The sequence below is a fragment of the Mauremys reevesii genome, linkage group 3 (assembly GCF_016161935.1).
Source record: "Mauremys reevesii isolate NIE-2019 linkage group 3, ASM1616193v1, whole genome shotgun sequence".
NCBI lineage: Eukaryota > Metazoa > Chordata > Testudines > Geoemydidae > Mauremys > Mauremys reevesii.
The window spans coordinates 3,525,082-3,548,881 of record NC_052625.1 but is presented as its reverse complement, the minus strand read 5'-3'; the positions used below and the strand labels follow the sequence as shown (position 1 = coordinate 3,548,881).

Genomic DNA, 23,800 nt, shown 5'->3' with positions numbered 1-23,800 from the left:
CGGGAGCATCGCTGAGAACCAGGCCGCCCGCCCCTCTCGGGAGCATCGCTGAGAACCAGGCCGCCCGCCCCTCTCGGGAGCATCGCTCAGAACCCAGGCCGCCCGCCCCTCTCGGGAGCATCGCTCAGAACCAGGCCGCCCGCCCCTCTCGGGAGCATCGCTCAGAACCAGGCCGCCCGCCCCTCTCGGGAGCATCGCTCAGAACCAGGCCGCCCGCTCCTCTCGGGAGCATCGCTCAGAACTAGGAGAAGGGGCTTGTTTTGCTGCTGTGCAGATTCTTAGGCTCTTATCACCCCCGAGTCCTGCGTGAGAGGGGCCGAGTCTCTCTCCACCTGCCTGTTCAGCACTATTACCGTACCCTGGCCAGATCAAACTGCACAGGACCAGACGCTGCCCTCCCACCAGAGCTAGCTGTCTCCCCCACTTGCCTGAAGGGGCCACAGAGGAACAGGAGAGAGAGAAAGACGGCGACAGGCTGGCTGTGGTTACAAGAACGGGTCCCCTTGCCAGGGGCTGAGTTCTCGAGGGGCTGCCAGGGCTGCAGCTGGAGATGAGTGAGATAGTATCTTTGATTGGACCAGCTTATTAGCTGTTCTCATGCCCAGAGACAGACCAAATGTGCCACAAAAATTAAAGTCTATGGAAAGAAGGGGAAGGAAGACGGGAAGGCGAGGCAAGGAACTCAGAAGGGTGGGAACTCCCCTGCTGCTTGGTTAGGAACACCGGAGCTCTGCAGACATAGCTGGGGCTGGGCATGAAGGAAGCTCTGCTGCTTGCTTACCGAGGACAGGTCTGCATTTAAAACGCTGCATCAGCACAGCTGCACCACTGTAGGTTTAAGTGAAGACTCCCCTACACCGACAGGAGAGCGCGCTCCAGTCAGTGCAATCCACCCCCACCCCCCCCGAGAGGCGGTAGCTGCCCCACTGACATAGCGCTGTCTACACGGGAGTTAGGTTGGTAGAAAGTCGCTCGGGGGGTGGGCATAGGTCTGTAGTGTAGACCTGGCCTTAGTCACTGCCAGCAAGAACTGTCCTTGGGGAATGAGAGGCAGGATGAGCCAAAAAATCCTTCCAAGGAAGAGGGGCAGAGAGGGAAACCACCAGGCTCTTCCAAGGAGCACACAGAAAATCCACATCCCTGAGCCATGCGCGAACAAGAGGCTCGGAAATGCTTTTAGCATCAAGTTTTATCTTATAAAATAGGACACAACGGCAAGCGGGAAATGAAGATTCTGTGTAAGCTCCCAAACTCCACTGGGATTCTCCAAGGAGCACCAGGTAACACAGCGACATGGGCTTCAGAGTCCAGAATGCTGCTCTAGGCTGCCCGGGGCAGCACCGGAGATGGGCCTGGGGCCTGGCTCTTCAGTACCCCCAGCAGACGAAAGACGACTGGAACTAAACCCAGGTCTCCCACAGCAGTGCAGTCCCAGTGCCTTGTCCTCAGCATCTCACTCTGCTCACTGCTTGGCCTCATTCCTCCCAAGAAATTCTGCTGAGTTTGCTGGCCTGGGACGCGTCTGGAGATCAGTTACAGGACTTCTCCCTCCCTAGGAGACACCTTGAAACACATTCAGGCCTCTGAGTTCTACATTCTGCTGGACAACCTTGAGATGAGCAAGTCAGGCCCTCACCAGCCAGTCAGATTCTCAGAGTACTGAGCCCACATACTAGAAACAGTACCCAGCCCCAACTCCTCCCCAGCCACCCAGAAGAGAACTGGGTCCCCGAGAAGATCCTGCTGCCTGGGGGAATCCAGCTCCAATCTGATCCCCTTCCCAGAGCACTCCAGGATCCCCCCAGTACACCATGCTCAGCAGATGGGCCTGGCCCAGCCCTTCTCTGGGGGTCCTGGCCAGCAGATCTCACCTGCATCGTGTGAAGCCAGGGCCCTCAGCATCTTGCCGGCGCTGCGGCGGATTTGCTTCTCCTCATTGCACAGCATCTTCATCAGCAGGTCCAGGGCCCCGGTCTCCTTGAAGACGCCCGTCAGCGAGCCAATGCTGGCGTAGGCACTCAGCACGTGGATGGTGTTGAGGATGGAGGACTCTGGGCCCGTGGGCCCAGCCATCTGCCGGCTAGCCCGTTGCACCAGGTTCCTGACGTCAGCCTTCATCTCCAGCAGCGAGGCCTCGTCCAGCGTGACGTCCGGAGGGAACGTGCTGGGCGCCTTCTCCTCCTTCACCCGCTGCCCCTCGGGCTTCCTCTTGCCCAGCAGCGTCGGGCAATTGGCATAAACCTCCTCCGCCGACATCCACATCAGGACGTTCTCCGCTTTGCTCTCTGCCGAAGAGGCATTGGTGCTGCTCGCTGGGCCCTCCTCCAAGCTGAGGATGCTCCAGCGAATCAGGTACTCGGTGTGGCCATCGTGGCCCCGGCGCTGCCGGATCAGCTCCTCGGGGTGGGCCTGCAGCTTGGGCCCCAGGTGCACGAGCAGGTTTCCATTCCTCCTCTCGCCCACCATGACGGGGAATGTCTGCGCAGAGAGAGAGAGGCAGGAGCAGGTTATGATCCACCTAGGAACCCCGGTCAAGAGCTTGGGGAGAGAGCTCTCCAGGGAAGAACCTCTGGGACCCAGCTGGTAGGAGAGGGGGCTAGAGATGGAGAGCTCTGCATGTTCTGCCCCCAGCCCTGCCACCGACCTGCGGTGTCACCTTAAGCAAGTCACCACCTCTGTTTTCCCTCCCACACTTGATCTGTCTTGTGTGTTTGGACTGTAAGTTCTTGAGGGCAGAGACAGCCACTCACTGTGTTTGTACAGCAAATAGCTCAATATCCACCATCGTTCCCCAAGGGGAAAAGTCATTAACAGAATTTCCTAGGTTCAATACACATACAGTAAATGAATCTCAATGAATAAATCAATTCGCACTGACCCAATCATTCCCTAAACTGTATGCAAACTGAGTTATCCTGGTACTGAATGGGAAGGTTCACCAAAGCCAGACTAAGGAACTATCACCTCACGTGGAAGCAAGTACGATGGACATGATACCTTGGAACATGCAGACCAAGAAACTCAATTTGCTTTTCTGTTGCCATTTCTGCATTTCAAGCTCCTCTCTGGCTTGCAGCCTTATTTATGGCTGGGGGCCAATGACCAGACTGTCAGCAGGAAACTTCCTATCAGTATGAACAGAGGTCCTAATGACATGTGCTGTGCGTAGCACTGTTCTCAACGATCCTGGGGACTAGACTGCATGTAAAGCACCAATCTCTCTACTATTCATGATGCTGGGTTACATTAATTTACACGAGCTTTTGTGAGTGAATACCCACTTCGTCGGATGCATGTCACATTCACCCACGAAAGCTCATGCTCCAATACGTCTGTTAGTCTATAAGGTGCCACAGGACTCTTTGCTGCTTTTACAGATCCAGACTAACACGGCTCCCCCTCTGATACTTGACATTCATTTACATGGCGAGAGTGACTAATGGAGTCCATGTGGCAGACAGTGGGGAGGAATGAATAGATGCTGCCTGAATCATTTACCCACATGGCCAAGGGAGCTGGTAACAAGGAGAAATATTGTGCAGCTTAAGCTGGATCTGGATCAGTTATCTGAGTCACTGTCTACAAGCAGACATCACACAAGGAACTGATCATCCTTCCTACAACTAGAGGGAGGTCTCTGCATGCAAAGGAGGACTATCCTGAGATGCACAGGGAGGGCACATCCAGATCTAAATCCTGTAGCACGGTCCCTGGATTCCACAGCACCCTGGTACAGCAGAGCTGGGATTCTGTGGGTGCTTCCTCTGAATTAAACAGTGGATGACATTATGTATTCTATACATATATTGTGGTAACACCCAGGAGCGCCAGGCCGGGGCCAGGATCCCCTTGTGCCACATACTGTATAAATGCAGAAAAAAAGAAGGTGCCAGCCCCAAACAGCTTACATAGAATAGAAACTGAATGAAACAGGGAAAGAAATAACACGCAACAGCTCCTGGGTCATTTACTCTGACCTTACATTGCACTCACTTCACTGTCCTCACATTTTCAGGGTTCATAATGTGCCACCGCGTTTTGTGCTGGCAACGGATCACAAAAGTTGTCAGGTGAAGCTGGAGGTTTTGGCAGCTGGGTAGGAAACAGCTGGGGTTTTAGGCACCTCGACAGGCGTTTTAGGATTGGGCGGTAAGTCCAATAGCTGAGGGGTTTTACTAAAGTTCTCAGCAGCGAAATGGTCAATGCCAGGAGGTTTCAGAGTAACGCCACAGTGAGATGAACGGGGCAACTCCTCAGGCTGCCTATGGACTCAGAGCACCGCCCGGGTTACACTCCGCTCCATGCGCGGGGACGGGGCTTCGCAAACACACGGGGGCTCTGACTGGAACGAGCGGCTGCGAGAGACGCTGCGGCGGGAGAGCGCAGCCCCGGGCGGCGGCACCCGGCGGCCTCGCCGCCCTTTCCGGCGCTCACCGGACTCTCCCACCGAGTCGTTTCCATCCAATTTGATGCCTCCCGCTCCAGGCCCGGCCACCACCCATCCGCCCCCGCCCGCTGCTCTAGCCGCCTGGGGACACGGGCTGGAGGGGCCGTTCCCTCAACCCCCGCCCCGCCCGCCCCGCGTCCTGCTGGGGCCTGCGGCGGCTCCGGCCGCCCGGCGCGACCCCGCCCCCGGGCCGCAGCCCAGGCCCTGTGCGGGGCCCGGCCCGGCCCGGCGCTGGGGGGGGGGGGTTCGGCCTCCCTCCGGCCCCGCCCCCGGCAGCCCGCGGGCCGCACCCCAGCCGCGCGGCCCCGCCGCCGCCGCCCCGCGCCCGGCACCTGCCCAGTCAGCGCCGCGCTCACCGTCCTCGCCTCGGCCGCTCTCCGCTTCCGGGTACGCGGCGCATGCGCAGCGCGAGCCTCGCTGACGGGTCGCAGCGGGGCGACAGGGCGAGCGCCGGCGCGCATGCGCGGCAGAGCTGAGGCGCTTGGGTAGCCGGGGCCGCTGCTCGCAGGGCGGGGCGGCGATGGGCGGGTCCCCTCTGCCGGGGGTGGCGCGTGCCAGCCACGTGCGGGACTGTGCCCCCCCCCCTCCTTACCACCCTCATCACTCATGTTTGTAGCAGGGGCACTGGAACCATTTGTACAGGGGGTGCCGAGAGCCACTGAACCAAACTAACCCCTGTGTGTGATAGAAACCACTCCCAGCCAGGGGGTGCCGAGAGCCATTGAACCAAACTACCCCCTGTGTATGATAGAAACCACTCCCAGCCAGGGGGTGCCGCCAGCAGCCCCCCCCCCCCCATGCACTGCAGTGTTTCAGAGACTCTGGGTCAGCTGGAAAGCTTGTCTCTCTCCCCACCAGAAGTAGGTCCAATACAATATATTCCCTCCCACGGCACCCCTACAACGGCACTGCCCGCAAAGAATCCCTTCTCAGGGCTCTGCACAGTGCCAGGAGTGCACAACGCCCCAGAGCAAGTCGCAGAGACCTAGCTGCAGTTCTGAACTGGCCTGTCTATTTTTGGTAACTGCATTTCACACCTTTACGTTGTTTACTTTTAATCTGTTCTTACTTTTAGCACTTGGTCATTGACCCGTGTTAACGTTGTGCAGCTGGATGGCATTGTGCTGTTTCATGTATAGTCTAATAGTCTGTAATCATTGAAAATATTAATAGTTGCTGGGAATTTCAAGAGCCACATTGAGACCTGGGACCCCCATGCACCTATGCTGCATACGCGCCTTCCGCTGTCACCCCTACTGTAACATTTCCTGGTTGTATTGCAATACCGCAACTTAGCTTGTAATGGTCAATGGTTGCTCTTTGTTATGAAAAAAGAAAGTTTATTCTGGGGGCTCACATGAGTTAAAGACTGAATGTAACGAGGTGTTTTGAATTCCCACTAGATGCCTAAATTAATACCTTTAAAAAAAACTGACCTTAAGGGCACAAAGTTGTACTGTAATTTTTACTAAATCCAGATACTCAACGCCAAGATAGATTGACAAGGACAAGCATTCAAAAATCATTAGCTATTCACCCAAAAGTCATTACATTACAAACATTTGTTTTTTTAAATTTGCTCTGTTAGTTTCTGAGCCTTTAGGGTATACTAGCTTCAGCCCTCCCAAAGAATCCTCTGCCTAAAATGCTTGTACAGTCCTGTAATATTCAATTTGACCTTTCAGTATCATGTGATTCTCCCCTCCCCTTTTGTAATTGAAAATGTATTAAAAAATCCTTATTTCTGTAAGTCATCCCCCATCCTGCAAACACTGAAGTATACAGGTCATGCTCCCCCAGGCCTGGATGGGGGCTGAGCTGAGCTCCCTGAGGTCCCTGATTCAAGGCAGTGTAACACAACAGTAAATAGGGAACGGGTGGAAAGTTGTTGGACAACAGCTTCTGAAGCTTCATGGGGTTCCATGGGCACTTGGGAGACCTTGCTCTTCAGAGAGGCTATTGACGAGATCTGACACAGGTTAATGGCCTAGTCTCCACTTCCAATCCTCTCCCTGGGCCCCGGCCTGTCCAGCTCTGTCCCATTTCCCCCTTAACCTTGCTTGTCTCTCCACCTACCCCACTGTCTCCCTCCACTCTCTGGCCTCACAGAGGACTGGCCGTTGCCTTCCTCCTCTCTCTTTACACTTGGAGCCAGCCAATGCGGTCCCCACCGGAACTGCTCTCCCTGAAAGCTCCAGAGACGTGTCCAAATCTCAGAGCTTGCACTTTGTCATCCTCCTCCTGGACTTCTCCACTACCCTTGATTGCTCTGATTCTATTTACCCCTTGATTTTCATACCCTCTTTCCTGGTTTTCATCTTCCCTCGCTGACCAGTCCTTGTGTGTCTTGTAGGGGTGCCTCAGGGCTCTAAATAGCATCCATCTACCCAGCGAGATGTCTTGCATTCCTCACTGTAGTGTGCAAGCACTGCCAAATAGCAACCTTTCCCTAATGAACAAAATAATCCTACACCCCCCGTTAGAAACAGACCTAAAACTAGAGCATGTACATAATATAACCTTCACTTCCACAGAGGAGCTCCGAGCCACAGGCTTTACATGGAAGTAGCAATTGTTAGCACTGTGACTCTGTTAGCATGCTGAGAAAGCGTGTGTGTAGTGACTGTAGCACAAGCTGTGCTCAGGGCTTCGTTTCAGTTCTCCACCCAGAGACCGGCAGGGTGCCGTGGTAGCGACGGCTATATTCCTTACTTTACGCTTTTCCCTTACAATTCTACTGACTTTTTTGAGACCTCTAGTTCCTCCATGATATGCAGCAGGACTCCATAGTTCAGCAAGAGGGACATACTGGGGTCAGGGAAATGCCTTTTGCTGGCCCCATGTAAATCTGTTCAGATCTGGCAATTAGGAGCAGCTGGAAATTTGCTGACTGCAGCCTGCTGTCAAAACCCCTGAACATTCAATGAGTGCTGCACAAGCATCACCCCACCCGGCTCTTCCAGCCAGGACACGGACAAATGGCTCCTCAGCCACTTAGCTACCCGTGGGGTTCAGGGAAGGTGCACCAGACGGGGGACTACGATTTCACAGCTGTCTTCTGACTGCATTGATAGTTATTTATTCATGAACTTTCCTACTGAGTGGTCTTGGCCTAGCGTAAACCTGGGGTCACATCTGTGGCTCATAAAAAGCGAGAGACTCCTGTGGCACCTTATAGACTAACACGTATTGGAGCATGAGCTTTCGTGGGTGAATACCCGCTTCGTCAGACACATGCGGGTATTCACCCACAAAAGCTCATGCTCCAATACGTCTGTTAGTCTATAAGGTGCCACAGGAGTCTGTCACTTTTTTACAGATCCAGACTAACACAGCTACCCCTCTGATACTTGACATCTGTGGCTCGTATCCCTCACACCTGGCCACGCTGGGAACAGAACCCAGGTGTTTAATATGGGAGACAACCACTTAGCTGTGGCAGCTTCTTTCTGAGAGGCAGTGTGGCTCCAGATTCAGCTATGCTGTCTTTAAAACAAGGCTACTCCTGTTTCAGTGTGCTACACACTCTGTGGCTGGGCCACAGAGAACAACAGCCTACACCCACCGGCAGCTACAACAACTAATCTTTCAACTCACTTGGGCAGGGTCTGTGCAGCCATACTGAAGGGTTTGGGTTTAATCAGGATCGTGGTGGTATGAGGGCATTAGAGTTTCTTTTAAAAGACCCTTGGAAATTATATACAAAAAACTCCTCCGTTCAGAATGTGGAGAAAAGGCCAGCACTCAACAGTCAGGAAATGCCAAATTTACAACTCTGCCCTGTAGTGACCTCATGGCAGGAAAAAACTTAGTGTCTCCCTAAAAATCAGTTTAGTGTAAGCTGTCACCTCGGTCACTAAAAAGCTTAGTCATAATGGCACGGTTATGGAAGGGCCTGATTTGGGGGCAGAGTCAAGGTTGTTTGCGTGCCCTCATGGTGCTTTCCCAGAGCATTACAAGTTTGGATTTCTTTCAACTGCAGCCTCATCTCTGAATTTCCTGGGTGCACGGCACTTGGGTTAGTAAGAATTACAACCTCCCGGTAAGGTGTTGGGGTTTTTTTAATCTTAAGTTACTAATACTCCCAGCCTTCACTCCATTTCAAGGAGGTTGTGGGTCTTGGAACTTCCTTGCTTTGTTAATTATTAAAAATTCCACACACAAGCCCTACCCAAGACATGCTCCCAAGGGACATTGCCAATGATTTGAAGATCTGCTCTATCAACCCTAAACCTCCTTTTTCTCAAATGTTCACTTGTCAGGTCAGGTGCAGCAGAGCCCGTGGGAGAGGCTGGCGTTGAATCTGCAGGTGGCTGATTGGCTGTGTTAGCAAGACAGCCTTTGCCATCTGGCCTGGGCACACAGTTTGTTTCTTTAACTTATAATCAAGCCATTTCTGCTCGAGTGAAATCACTTACAACTAGGCGTGACATACACCACGCACGTCTCAGCCCCTCCGGAGTTGTTCTCCTTTAAGCACCCGGTTCCTAGAAGCAGACTCACGACCATCCAATCTGTGCACAAATGATACATTTATTGAAAGAGTATTTTTTTTTAATACAAAAGAAAGCTCTGTACATAGTACTGTGATTACTTCCACATCCTTCCAGAAAACACAGCCCTGGAAACTTTAAAAAAAAACAACAACAAAAAAAAACCACAACCACCACACACACGGACGCACGCACACACACACACAACCAAGCACACGCTCGCACACACAAACAAACCCCAAAACAATCAATAAAAGGAACTAAAAAGGTCACCACACAATAAATGCCATTTCATCCCTGATATACAAGTGTTCTGACAAATCTGCACTTTAAATAAAATGCAACATTAGCGTTTAACCTGCATTTCCTTTGGAGGGTAGCGGGAGCTGCATGGGGGCTTTAATCAACTCATTCCAGCTCCGGCCAGGGGGTCAGTTTTGCACCGTCAGCCCAAGCAGGGGGGAAGGCCAGACAACAGCTCCAGACCCCGCTCCCTGCCCTGGGCTGACTCCTAGTTAGCAACACGAGGGGGAAATTGCTGCCCGGAAAAGTGGCTCTGTTCCACAGAGAGACCTGGGCATATCGGCCTGAGCCATGGCTGGGCTCCAACCCCCTGCCTTACGCGGCCCCGCAACGGGTCAGCTGCTGCTGGGAGCCAGGAGCTGCGCAGCCGGAGGGGAGTGGAGAGCCTGGCTTGGAGGAGACTCCAGGGAGCGCCCCAGTGCGGAGAAGAGGAATGACTGCTCCTAGCACCTCCACACTCCCAAGGGGACCTGCCCAGCTCACCAGCAAACAGCACAAGGAGAGGGCTGGCAGGAGGCCGACCCCTCTCCTCAAAGCAGCGGGGAGTGGGGGAGGAGCCATGTCTGCATGTGTTACTGGGAGGGGTGTGAGGGGCAGAGACCGGCCCCGGGGGGACAGGAGAGCCAGCAGCCTGAAACTCCGGCATCTCGCCCGCCCAGGGCCGGGCGCTGGCCTCCTGCCCAGCTCAGGGAGAATTAAGGCTTTGCAGGGACATTGGAAACTTCTCCCCAAGCCGTCTCACAACCCACTGCTGGAGGCACTTGTTTCCCAGACTGACAGCAGCTTTAGGAGTGGGGCGCCGGGGCAGACACCCCATTAGGCCCTGTCCCCATCTCAGCTCTGAGGGCACCATTCCAATTGCAGCCGTGCGGCGAGGCGTATCCCAGCCGACACCAGGCAGGGCCCTCGAGGGCTCGGGCACCTCGCGCCAGCCTCTCCCCCCTTCCCACCACACAGCAGGAGGGAGCAGAGGACGGACTCCCTGCCCCGTCCTCCCGGCATCCAGCCCAGCAGGAGCCAGCCCAGCAGCCCCTCCCTGCCCTTTGGGGGCTCACCACGCAGGCCGCCCAGACTGGTCCAAGGGACGCAGGCACGCGCAGAACCGGCAGAGCTGGCCCCAGTTCAATTCCTAGCACCTGTGGGCACGTCGGGGCGGGCAGCTTAAACGCTAATGCTGGAGGAACCATGTCCAAGGTTACAATACAAATTCAAAAGCAAGGCCCCTTCCTGTCCCTACCCCCCGCCCCCACCGTGGTACAAACCCCATGAAAACTGTACAGGAGCTGGACTTTAATTCCTTTGAGAATTACATAAATACTGAGTTTAACACTTAGAAAAATAAAGTCTTTTTTTTTTCAAGGCTTCTCGTCTTTAATTTAAAAAAGTTACAGTAGCTGCTTCGTTCCCTAAGGAGTCAGCAGCCTCCTCTCTCCCCACAGAGCCGCTCACTGCAACCTACGTTCTCCTATCCCCAGACAGGACGCTCCTTCCGAGCGGAGCCATCCCCCTCCTGCTGCGTCCACACGACCAAAGCGCCTCCCTCTGGGGTGCCCCCCCTCCCCTCCCAGGTGCCTGAAGGAATCCGTGCTGCCCCCTTTTGCCTCCTGAGCCAGGCTGTGCGGCAGCTCCGGGGCCCTGTAGTTTTTCCCTTGAACGTTTCAGTTGATTCCTCCATCTCGCATTGAAATGGTGCTTTGGAAAGCACTAACCATGGCAGGAACTGTGCCCGGATGCAGACAGCGCCCCCGGCAGGAGCGAGGCAGCACTGCGATGCACAGGGAGCAATCCTGCCGCCACATACCTGGGTCTTCCCAGCCCCGGCACCCGAACGAGAGCACATGGTGGCCTGGAGCGTCCCACGGAGATGATTTATGTCCATGGGCTGCAGGGCTCTCTAAGAAGGGCAGGGACCCACAACCAGGTTACCTTGCTCCCAGGCAGCTCGCTAGTGTCCAGGGGGCACAAAAGCAACTGCCTTGGCCAGGCAGAACAAGAGACATTTATCATGGGAAATGCAAACCACCCTTTACTTCCAGCTGGGCTCCCACGCAGCGCCCGTCCGTCCGCTCCTCATGGACAGTGCTGGGACAGCGTCACAGCCCCCAGGAACACCCGCTAGGCCAAGGAGGCATTGCACGGGGCCGGTGGGACTGTGCCAGGAGCTGGCTTTCCTGTGTCCCAGCAGTGCCAGGGCTACAGGCAAGGGAGCACCTCACCCACGGTGCTGCACTACCGCTGCTGGGGGGCTGCTTTCTGCCACGCAGGCCGAGCCACGGGGCCTGGCGCCTGTGCTGCCACCTGGGCAGGAGCAGGTCCTGTCCAGCCCACCCTGCCAGCAGGAGAGCAGCCCAGGAGGATGCTGATGCCCCAGCATCCCTCCTGGCAGGGGAGCAGACTCTGCCTGGGAGCCCCCTGGAGCAGCCTGCCGTCTGCAGGAGGGCGCCTGCTGCTGGGCCATGCTGAAGGCACGCTGCCTGGACCCGCCCTACCCCTCCCTGGCACATGGGCAGAGGGGAGTGAGACCTGGACCTGGGAAGAGAGCTCCTTCGGTGGGGGCTGCTCCCGTCGCGTCGCTGGGCCCGTGCCCTGCTGGGTGCGAATCCTCCTGGCCAACAGCAGCTGGAGACGCCCGGTCCGACGGCAAGGAGCCGGGCAGACCCCAGGCTGTATACTGACACGGCGGGGGAGCCCTGCCCTCGAGGGCCGAGTTTCTTTGGCTGGAGTGAGAAAAGCACAGGAAACGCAGCGTCCCAACGCAGCCCAGCCCCGGCTCAGCTCCACCCCGCGCCTCGTGTGTGCGTGCGTGCGTGTGTGTGTGTGAAGGAAACGTGAAAAGGCAACAATAAATAAGTGACGCAGTCCGTACGAGAGGGAATCGCTGCCGATCCCGGCGCCGGCGAGACCAGAGACGGCACCCGGCTGGCAGCAGCTGCCGCAGTTCCCGGGCCGGGGCACCACAGGGCCTCTCAGTCACTCTTGGCGCCGTGGGACGTGTCCAAGTTCACCACCTGCAGCTCGGTCAAGTTGCTGCTGCTGCTGGACTGCTGGCCAATGACAGCCATCTGGGGAGAGAAGGGAGGCGAGAGCACCGGGAAGCGTCACGGGGCCACCCCAGGGTGCAGCCAGGGCCCTGCGGTACGGGGCCACCCGGAGAGCCAGCCTGCCAGCTCCACCCATTGCAGGGGGGGCAATGCCAGGCCTCCCCATCCACAGAGCAATGCTTCAGGGCTGGGAGGGTGCGCTGTTAACAGCAGGGAGAAGGAGCAGCTCCCCCACCCGTGCTGCCAACAAGCAGCCAGGCTCTGGTCCTCTCCCATCTGTGGCCCAGCTCCTCGGCTGCTGCCGTCTCCCCTACGGGCTGGGGGTGCTGCGGAGCAGAGGCTGACTGCGTTCAGAGCACGTCCCGTCCCACGGGCACAGTGCCTTCTCACATGCCCTCCCCTCCAGCTGGGACATCCCCCATTACCGGTGATCCCCGCGAGCAAGGGGAGGGACACACATCCGCAGGGCTGGTGTGGGGGAGAGGCTGGGTGGGCGAGGTACCCACCGAACTGCTCTGTGCCTACCTGGTGAAGCTGGACGGCTGAGACCGGAATCTGAACAGTGCCCGATGGGGCCGTCAGGAACACCTGGGGGACAGCACCTGCCACACAGAGTGAGCACTTAGATCCTCCACCCCAGGACGCCGTGGCAGGCCGGGCCCCAGGGAACGCGCCCCAGGACGCCGTGGCAGGCCGGGCCCCAGGGAACGCGCCCCAGGACGCCGTGGCAGGCCGGGCCACGTGAAACACCAGCTGTCGAGCCTTTGGGAGGCGGTTCGGCCACGTGCACTGGCTGCGTCACCCCGCTCTGCACCAGACCAAGCAGCCGCAATGCACAGGCCGGCTCATCAGGGCTCTCCATCGCCAAGGCAGCACAAAGGAGCCAGTATCCATCCCAAGTCACCTGTGCGCCCCCAAACTCTCTTCCCCTCCTGTTTCTCACCTCCTCCCATGTACACCCCCAAATCCCCCCTCCCTTCCTGTTCCCCACGTCACCTGCGCACCCTCCCAAATTCCCTTCCCACCCCCAAATCCCCCTTCCTTCTACCCCCACCCACACCCCCAAAATGCCCCTCCTGTCCCATTGCACGCATCTCCCAAGTCTCTCTGCCCCCCATGTACTCCCCAAATCCTGCTCCTGCCCCCACGTTCCCACCCACACCTCACGTCCCTGGCGAGCAGGTCTGGGGCAATGGGTCGGTTTTGACAATGTCTCTTAGGGCCGAGGGTCAGTTTTTGCCAGCGCTCTGCTTGCCTGAAAGCTTCTCCTGCAGCGGAGGCAGAGGTAAAAAATCTTCACCCAGCCCCACTCAACAGCTGTTCTCTTTCAGAACGGCTGCTCTCCCCCACCCGTCTCAATGGCCCTGGGGTCACAGATGGCTCTTGGCACATCCAGCCCCCCTGCTGCCAGCAGGCAGAGAGGATCACCCCGAGACGGATGGGGGTGGGGGCCGGGACATGCACAAGGGAAGTCGAGCACAGCACGGGAAGCAGCCCTCTTACCCTGATCCTGGACCTGTCCGTGGGAGACCTGCATTGCCGAGGACGCCTGGGAGAAGGCATTGAGGACGGTCAGCCCCCCGTCCGCCAGGCCTGAGGTGGGCGCATACATCACGGCGTGAGGGCTGGGGTACATCATGTGACCTCCCACTGTGGTTGGCACAGACGAAGTCATGATCGTCGCTGGCAGTGTCACTGGCAGGAAACAGAGCAAGCGCTAGTCAGAGGCGCGGGAGGGGCTCCCCAGAGGCTCCTCGACCTGCAACCCCCCTGCACTGTCCCCACAGGGCCCCTCCGGGCAGACCGTCACCCAGGGAACTCATGTTCAGCTGATTACCCACAACCCCCACATCCTTTTCAGAGTCGCAGAGGCCCCTATCCTGTAAGCGTGGCCTGCATTCTTCCTTCCCGGAGATACGCATTTACAACTAGCCATATTAAAACACATCGTGTGCTTGCACCCAGCTTACCAAGCGATCCAGGTCACTGAGTCAGTGACCTTCCTCTTTGTTATTTACCTCTCTCCCCCAAGTTTTGCGTTATCAGCAGACTATCAGGGATGATTTTGTGTTTTCTTCCAGGTCATGGAATAAATGTTAAATAGCCTAGGGCCAAGAACCAATCCCTGCGGGACCCACTGGAAAGGCACCCACTCAATGAGTCCCCGTTTACAGTTATTTTTGTGACCTATCAGTTAGCCAGTTTTTAATCCACGTCATGTGGGCCATGTTCATTTTATATCATTCTAGGTTTGTTTTTTTTAATCAAAATGCCATGTGATACCAAGTCACGCCCCTGACAGGAGTCTATGTATATTATGACAACATGACTACCTTTATCAAACAAACTTGAAATCTCAAAAAGGATCCAGTTAGTTTGACAGGATCTACTTTCCATAACCCATGCTGATTTGCATTAATTACATTACCCTCCTTTAGTTCTTTATTAATCAAGTCCCGTATCAGAGGCTCCATTATAGGGTGATCAGACAGCAAATGTGAAAAATCGGGACGGGGTGGGGGGTGGGGGTAATAGGAGCCTATATAAGAAAAAGACCCCAAAATCGGGACATCTGGTCACCCTACTCCATTATCTTGCTTGGGATCGATGTCAAGCCTATAATTAACTGGGTCATCCCAGTCACCTTTTTAAAAATTGGCACAATGTTAGCTTTCTTCCAGTCTTCTGGAAATTTCCCAGGGCTCCAAGACTTATTGGAAATCAACATTAATTGTTCAGCAAGCTTCTCTACCAGCTCTTTTAAAATTCTTGAATGCAAGCTATCTGGAGCTGCTGATTTCAAAATGTTTTGACTTTAGTAGTTTCTATTTAATACCTCCAAAGATACTAGTGAAATGGAAAGTGTGTTATCCCTATATGATGAGACTATATCATCTGTTTATTCCCCAAATACTGAATAGAAATATTTATTGAGAACTTCTGGCTTTTCTGTGTTATTTTTTGATAATTGTACCATTTCCATCTATTAACGGACCAATACCATTGTCAGGATTCCCTTTGTTCCTAATATATTTTAAAAACTCCTTCTTATTGTCCTTATATCTGCTATGGATTTCTCCGTGGCCCTTTGCTTCCCTTACCAATTTTCTACAATTCTTAATTTCTATCAACTTCCCCTTTCTTCCATTTCTTTTTCATACGAATAAAATTATTTGGTGACGTTGCACTCCATATATTTTATGGAAATATGCTCATGAGTGTAAATATGATACAACTGGAATATGTTTTAATGAAAAAGGTCTCTTGTAAGGTATCATTACAAAGGTTATAACTTACTGAATACGTTCTTCCTACGTGTATGCATGTATCGTTCTTGTATCTAAAGTTACTGAGGTCCTATTGTAGTTATGCAAAATGTGGACCATTAATGGTGGTTTAGGATCTTGATGGCTCCCATTGCCTACGACGATTGGTTGTAAATGGTTTATTTACCTGCAAGCCTTCCTGTGTACCTATGAGCCAACCCATGAAGAATGAAGACTAGGAGTCTTATGTGACATGTGACCATGATACTGGAATCCATCTTAATCCTTGTACTTTTCCATTGATGAGGCGGGGATGGGGACAAACACAGTCAGAAGATCCCCGCCTTGTGCCAAAGCTTAAAAGCTCCATCTTAAATCTGGTACATTTCCATTTAGGAGGGGTGGGGACCCAGAGACAAAGGATTCCCGCCTTGTGCCAAAGCTACAAGAGGGGGTGGAGCAGGACAAAAGGGGCTGCCGGTCAGGAGAAAGCCCCTGCTTACCACCTGAGATGTCTGCTGGGACCAACAAGGACTGGAGCAGGGGAAAGGATTGGACCCAGACTAGGAAGGAGTCTAGCCTGTGAAAGAAGCTTATTGGAACATCTCTGAGGGTGAGCTATTACCTGTAATCAGTTTCTTAGTGTATTAGGCTTAGACTTGCATGTTTTTGCTTTAGTTTGCTTGGTGACTTACTTTGGTCTGTCTGTTATTCCTTGAAATCACTTAAATCCTACTTTTTAATACTCAATAAAATCACTTTTGTTTAATAATAAACCCAGAGTAAGTGATGTATCCCTGGGGGAGCAAACAGCTGTGCATATCTCTCTCTCACTGTTACAGAGGGCGGACAATTTACAAATTTACCTGTATAAGCTTCATACAGAGTAAAGCGGATTTATTTGGGGTTTGGATCCCATTGGAAGCTGGATGTCTGGGTGCTGGAGACAGGGAACCTGCTGAGCTGTTTGTAAAGTCTGTAGCTTTGGGGGTGTGGCCCAGACCCTGGGTTGGGTTGCAGCAGGCTGGCGTGCCTGGCTCAACAAGGCAGGGTTCTGGAGTCCCAGGCTGGCAGGGAAAACGAGCTCAGAGGTAATTTCAGTACATCAGGTGACAGTCCCAAGGGGATCTCTCTGACCGAACCTGTCACAATTTAAAAAAACAGCTGCCTTTGTTTCCATCGAAGTCAGATCAGTTTTTCAACCAGTCCGGCCCTCTTCTCCGATTGGGGAAAAAATGGTTACTCGCCTTCTCATAACTGTTGTTCTTTGAGATGTGTTGTTCATGTCCATTCCAATCAGGTGTGTGCATGCCACGTACACAACAGGCGGAAGATTTTTCCCCTAGCAGTATCCGTCGGGTGGGTCTGGGCACCCCCTGGAGTCGCGCCTTCATGGCCCTGCCGACCTGCCACCCCTTCAGTTCCTTCGTGCCGGCTACGCCGACAGAGGGGTAGGCGGGTGGGTACCGGAAGGGACGTGAACAACGCATCTCGAAGAACAGTTACGAGAAGACGAGTAACTGTTTTTCCTTCAAGTGCTTGTTCACGTCAATTCCAATCAGGTGACTCCCAAACCTAAGTTCAGGAGGTGGGGTCAGAGTTGTCCACTGACTGGAGCACTGCTTGTCCGAAGGCCCCATTGTCTCTGGGCTGCTGGGTAACTGTGTAGTGTGTGGTGAAAGTGTGTATGGAGGACCACATCACTGCTCCGCAGCTTTCCTGGGTGGGAACCTGCGCCAGGAACGCTGCTGAGGAGACCTGAGCCCTGGTGAAGTGCGCAGTGATCGGAGGAGCGGGCACCCCTGCCAGGCTGTAGCACTCCCGAATGCAGGATATGATCCACAACGAGATATGTTGTGATGACACAGGCAGACCTTTTGTTCTGTCCGCCACCTCCACGAATAACTGGACGGACTTTCAGAATGATTTTGTTCTCTCGATGTAGAAGGCTAGTGCCCTAGGGACAGGCAGTGAGCGAAGCCTTTGCTCCCTGCCACTCCAGTACAGCTTAGGGTAGAATACAGGAGGAAGATGTCCTGGTTGATGTGAAACTGGGAGACAACCTTTGGGAGAAAAACCGAGGGAGGCCTGAGCTGGACTTTGCCCTGATGGAACATAGTGTAGGGGGACTCTCGTGTTAGGGCCCTGAGCTCAGACACCTCCTGGCTGAGGTTATCGCTACCAGGAACGCCACCTTGTATGAGAGACAGCGAGCAGGGAGCACGTCGCCAAGGGCTCAAATGGCAACCCCATAGGTCTGGAAAGGACCAGTTTGAGGTACCAAGCTAGGACAGGCTGTCAGACCTGCGGGTATAATCTGTCGAGCCCTTTACAGAAAGGGCTGACCAATGGGTTGGCAAAGACCGAGCAGCCCTCTGCACCTGGATGGAAGGCGGAGATGGCGGCAAGGTGAACTCTTATTGATGTCATGGACAGTCCCTGCTGCTTGAGGTAGAGAAGATAGTCCAGTATAAGTGGCACCAAGGCGAGCGTTGGGGATGGAACCAGATTGAAAATCTCTTCCATTTGGCAAGGTAGGTAGTTCTCGTGGAGGGTTTCCTGCTGCCATGGAGAACTTGTCTGACTTGATCAGAGCAGGACAGCTCCACTGGGTTCAGCCATGGAACTTCCACACTGTGAGGTGGAACGACTTGAGATTCGGATGGTGGAGGCAGCCGTGATCTTGCGTGATTAGGTCCGGGAAGAGCGGCAGGGTGACTGGGGCTTCCACGGACGTTTTCAGGAGTGATGTGAACCAGTGCTGGCAGGGCCCGGCTGGTGCTATCAATATCACCAGAGCTCGGTCCCTGCAAATCTTGAGGAGCACCTGGTGAATGAGAGGGACGGGTGGGAAAGCACATAGGAGACTGTTCCTCCTCCCGCGGGAGGCCGAACACGTCCGCGATGGAGCCTGGGCTGTGACTCAGGAAGGGGCAGAACTGCTGACACTTCCTGTTACGTTGTGTGGTGAACAGGTCTACCTGGGGAAAGCCCCACTGATGGGGGATTGAGTTCACTGCATCTGGGCAAAGGGACGACTCGTGGCCTGCTGAGATGGTCTGCCAGCTCGTTCTGTACTCCAGGGAGGGACGCTGCTTGCAGCTATATAGAACATTCGATACACAAGTAAGTCCCACAGCATGCGGGCTTCTGGCACAGGGGAGAGGAGCATGCACCCACCCCCTCCATTTGTTGATATAAAACATTGCCATAGTGTTGTCTGTCAGGACTGATGCACAGCTCCCTGCTAGGTGGGCTGGGACAATCTGGCATGCCAAGTGTACCGCTCCCAGCTCCCTGACATTGATGTGTAGAGCGAGATCCGCCTGAGACCAGAGCCCTTGTGTACTGAGGGCTCCCAAATGTGCCCCCCAGCCCAAGTCTGACACGTCCGTCACTAGAGAGAGGGATGGCTGCAGACTGGTAATGGGGACCCTGCACCTACCACCCCCGGGTTGAGCCACCACAGCAGGGAGTTGAGTACTGGGCGAGGCAGGGTTACAATCCTGTCCAGACTGGCCGGCTGACTGACGCTAGCCAGGACTGAAGAGGCTGAAGTCTGAGCCTGGCATGCTGTACTACATAGGTACATGCAGTTCCGTGCTGTGGTGGTGGGGAATTGTCTGAGACCTCCAATAATAAGAGCATAAGAATGGCCGTACCGGGTCAGACCAAAGGTCCATCCAGCCCAGTATCCTGTCTACCGACAGTGGCCAATGCCAGGTGCCCCAGAGGGAGTGAACCTAACAGGCAATGATCAAGTGACCTCTCCCCTGCCATCCATCTCCATCCTCTGACAAACAAGAGGCTAGGGGATAATGTAACCCAGAGCTAGAAATCTCGCTTCGGGAAGGAATGCCCCGGCGTGCGTCGTATCCAGTACCGCCCCTACAAACCCTATCCTCTGAACTGGCCACAGCTTTGATTTCCCCTCGTTCAGTAGCAGTCCCAGCGTCATCGAAAGATGCTCTTATGAAGGCAACTTGCCTCCCTACCTGAGCCCAGGATCAGCCAGTCATGGAGGAACGGGAACACTGTACCTGCCGCCTGCGCAGGAATGTGGCCATGACCGCCAGGCACTTGGTGAACATGCGAGGTGCCACTGACAGGCTGAACGGGAGGACTGTGAACTGGCAGTGGGTGGTGTTCACCACGAACCTGAGGTATCTTCTGTGGGATGGAGTTATCGCTATGTGACAGTAAGCGTCCTTCAAGTCGAGGGCGGCGTACGTCTCCTGGACACAGTGAAGGGACAATGGAGGCCGAAGAGACCATGCAGAATTTGAGTTTCTTCACAAACTTGTTGAGTTCCCGCAGGTCCAGGATGGGCTTGAGCCCACCCTTGGCTTTCGGTATTAGGAAATATCGGGAATAGAAGCCCTCACCCTTCTGCTCTTCCACTGCCCACAGCGAGAGGAGCGAGTGCACCTCCTGTGTAAGGAACTGCTCGTGAGAGGGGTCCCTGATGAGGGACCGGAAAGAAGGGTGGAAGGGAGGGAGGGCGCAGAACTGGATGGCGTATCCCCTCTCTACAGTGCGGAGTACTGAGTGGTCCGAAGTGATACAGGACCATGCACAGTAGAAAGGGGATAGCCAGGATGAGAAGGTAAGGTGGGGGTAGATTCAGTTCTCAATCTGGTACACCATCATCTGGCCTGCAGAAGGCTTGGTCTGGCCAGAGCCCTGGCCTGAGGATGGGTGCGGCTTCTTCCCGCCACACCTTTTCCTCCTCCGGGAACCATCCTGTCGGTTTTGCTAGTAAAACCGTGGAGGAGGTTGCCTCCTGAAATGCCTGCGTTGTGTGGCGGGGGTGTGTATACCCAGGGGCTTGAGGGTATCCCTCGAGTCTTTTAAACTGTGCAGTCTTCTGTTGGTCTTTTCAGAAAACAACGCCTGACCTTTAAAGGGTAGGTCCTGGATAGGCTGTTGGACTTTGTGAGGTAGTCCAGACGACCTCCTCATGGCCATGCCCGTAGCCATGGTTCAGGTAGCTGCATCTGCACCATCGAGAGTCGCCTGCAAGGACACCCTAGAAATGAGTTTGCCTTCCGCCACCGGGGCCTTACATTCGGAACAGGAGTCCGGACACAGCAACTCGGCAAACTTGGCCATCGCTCCGCAGGAGTTAAAGGAGTATCTGCTAACGATGGCCTGTTTGTTTGCAATCCGGAGCCGCAAACCACCGGTGGAGTAGACTTTCCTCCCAAATAAGTCAACCATTTTGGCCTCCTGGTTTTTACGGGAGGGTCCCTGGAACTCCTGGCGCTCCCTGTGGCTCACAGCATCCACCTCGCTGTAGGGTGCAAGGAGGCCGGGGTCTTCCACAAAGCTTTTGTGGTTTCACTTAATAGTTTTAATAAGTGGCAGCGAGGGCCCAGAGGGGGTGAGGACGTCCACCATGGGATCTATATTCTCTACCACCTCCTCTGCCTGGATCCCCAGGTTCTGGGCCACTCTGTGCAACAAAGTGCTGAAGGACCCTACTGCCCTCCAAGGCCAGGGCCGATGACATGCCTGAAACAGGCCCATCTGGGGAGGACGAGGACGAAAACACTGGTCCATGGCCCTGGTCACTGCCATCGGCGCCCAGGGGCTCACGGTGCTGGCGTGCCGATGGTGCCGGGATCGGCAGTGCGGAGCTCAAAGTGGCAGGCAGGAGTGCGGGAAACGTTGCCAGAGATGGACCCGGTGCCAGTTGCTGCGCGGGGCGATGGATGCCTACCTGGATCTCGACGCCTGGCTCAGACCCCGGGCCTGATGATAGGCCCAGGGAGCTCGAAAGGGCCACTGAGTTGGTGGTTGCCATTGAGGTGGCCACGGCGCCGAAGGGATCTAGGCAATACCACCAGCCTCAGACCTCTTGCTGCTGGACCTATCCGAACAACAGGACTCCGCCTCGGACTCCGAAAAAGACGACCATGGAGGAGTGATGCTGACTGGTGCCATAGGGTATGTCTACACTACGAAATTACGTCGAATTTATAAAAGTCGTTTTTTTAGAAATCGTTTATACAGTCGATTGTGTGTCCCCCCCACACAAAATGCTCTAAGTGCATTAAGTCGGTGGTGTGTGTCCACAGTACTGAGGCTAGCGTCGACTTCCAGAGCATTGCACTGTGGGTAGCTATCTCACAGTTCCTGCAGTCTCCACTGCCCACTGAGATTCTGGGTTGAGCTCCCAATGCCTGATGGGGCAAAAACAGCGTCACGGGTGGTTCTGGGTACATGTCGTCAGGCCCCCCTCTCCCTCCCTCCCTCTGTGAAAGCAACAGCAGACGATCGTTTCGCGCCTTTTTTCCTGGGTTACCTGAGCAGACGCCATACCACGGCAAGCATGGAGCCCGCTCAGCTCACCGTCACCGTACGTCTCCTGGGTGCTGGCAGGCGTGGGACTGCATTGCTACACAGCAGCAGCAGCTCATTGCCTTTTGGCAGCAGACGGTGCATTACGATTGGTAGCCATCATAGTCGTATTCCTGGGTGCTCTTTTAGCCGACCTCGGTGAGGTTGGTCAGGGGCGCCTGGGCAGACATGGGAGTGACTCAGCCAGGTCATTCCCATCTTCTGCCGAGCACCCAGGAGATGACAATGGCTAGCAGTTGTACTGCACTGTCTGCTGCCAGCCTAAGATGTAAGAGAGAGATGGATCAAAACAAGAAATTGACCCGATTTGTTTTGTGAAATCAATGGCCTGCTAAACCCAGGGTTTTGAGTTCAATCCTTGAGGGGGTCATTCTGTGTGACAGTTGTTTGTGTTTCTCCTTGATGCAAAGCCATCCCTTTTGTTGATTTTAATTCCCTGTAAGCCATGTCGTCAGTCACCCCTCCCTCCGTCAGAGCAACGGCAGATGACTGTTTCATGGAAAACCAGGTGAGGCGGCGCTGGAAGCACGGTGACGAGAGGGACATGGTCAGACTTCTCACAAAGTATGGGCCGGGCAATGTGCCCCAGCAATGTGCACATCATGCTGATGAGCTCTGCAAACACGCTGGCCAGACAGGAAATGAAATTCAAAAGTTCGCGGGCCTTTTCCTGTCTACCTGATCAGTGCATCCGAGTTGACAGCGCTGTCCAGAGCGGTCACAATGGAGCACTCTGGGGAAGCTCCCGAAGGCCAATACCATCGAATTGCATCTACACTACCCCAAATTCGACCCGGCAAGGCCAATTTCAGTGATAATCCCCTCATCGGAGGTGGAGTAAATAAATCGATTTAAAGAGCTCTAAGTCAAAAAAGGGCTTCGTCATGTGGACGGGTCCAGGCTTAAATCGAGGTAACGCTGCTAAATTCGACCTAAAGTCATAACGTAGACCAGGCCAAAGAGTGGTGCCGGGCCTCTGGGGACTGCTGTGGTTTCCCCCATGGCCACTGGTGCCAGGGAGTGGCATGACATCACCGCCGGCTTGCCCCAAGATGGAATAGGCGGCCTGGCTGACACCGGTGCCTCGTCCCTCCTTGGGGAAGGCGGCGCCATCATGTGAACAAGGTCCTGCACCGCCTCACAAGTCTCCGGAGTGGACGGGAGTTGAATGTCCCAGCCATGGCAGTCCGGAGAGGAGTAGTCCGGTAGCAGGGCCGAACTCGACTAGACCCCTTGCAGGGCAGGAGTCGACGAGCCCCTGGGAGCTCCTGAGCCCAAAGTCAACTGGGTGGGCTGAGGTCTCCCTGTTGCTGTCTCCTTAGATTTAGGAGGGGGAAAGCGCCCCCTCTCCCGCCTCTTTCTTCTGGGGCACTGGGGATACAGACCAGTGCCTACCAGAAGTCTTATGTTCGGCGCCGTGTCAGTGCCGGGAGTCCTCAGGCTCCTTTCTAGGAGCCAACTCACATTCTGTTGGTGCCGGTGTGCTGTGCATGGAGGTGGCGCTCAGCACGGGCTCCGCCGACCTGGGGTTGGACTGCGGGCAGAGGGCTGCCTCCATGAGGATAAGCCTGAGTCTCTGCTCACGATCCTTAAGGGTGCTCGGCCAAAACCCTTTACAAATGTGGCACGTGTCCTTTTGGTGCCTCGCCAAGGCACTTCAAACAAGGAGTGCGCAGGTCACTTTTTGGCATCAACTTTCCAGACTTCACCCAGTTTGAACCCCGGCGACCGAGGCATGCCCCAGCGGCACGGGAAAAACAGGGGGACGGGGACCCCCACACTGAAAACAGCCTACTACTACCACCGTTAACTTAAAGCAAAAAACGACTAACTATATACAAAGCACAACGAGACACTGCTGAAGAGCGAGGGACGTCCCAGCTAGCT

The 23,800-nt window shown here is 54.8% G+C and overlaps 2 protein-coding genes across 2 annotated transcripts in view; both read right to left on the bottom strand.

Moving 5' to 3' along the window:
* The window catches only part of LOC120400638 (cullin-9-like), a 62,186-nt gene extending 57,270 nt beyond the window's left edge, over window positions 1–4,916 (bottom strand). Inside the window, exons 1-2 of the mRNA XM_039529479.1 lie at window positions 4,804–4,916; window positions 1,872–2,478 (exon numbers count right to left, since the gene is read on the bottom strand). Of these exons, the coding sequence (XP_039385413.1) occupies window positions 1,872–2,478; window positions 4,804–4,908 (712 nt within the window). The 5' untranslated portion in view covers window positions 4,909–4,916. The remainder of the gene's footprint in view (window positions 1–1,871; window positions 2,479–4,803) is intronic.
* A 5,602-nt stretch (window positions 4,917–10,518) lies between these two features.
* The window catches only part of SRF (serum response factor), a 34,810-nt gene continuing 21,528 nt past the window's right edge, over window positions 10,519–23,800 (bottom strand). Inside the window, 3 exon segments of the mRNA XM_039530430.1 lie at window positions 10,519–12,305; window positions 12,810–12,886; window positions 13,788–13,979. Of these exon segments, the coding sequence (XP_039386364.1) occupies window positions 12,210–12,305; window positions 12,810–12,886; window positions 13,788–13,979 (365 nt within the window). The 3' untranslated portion in view covers window positions 10,519–12,209.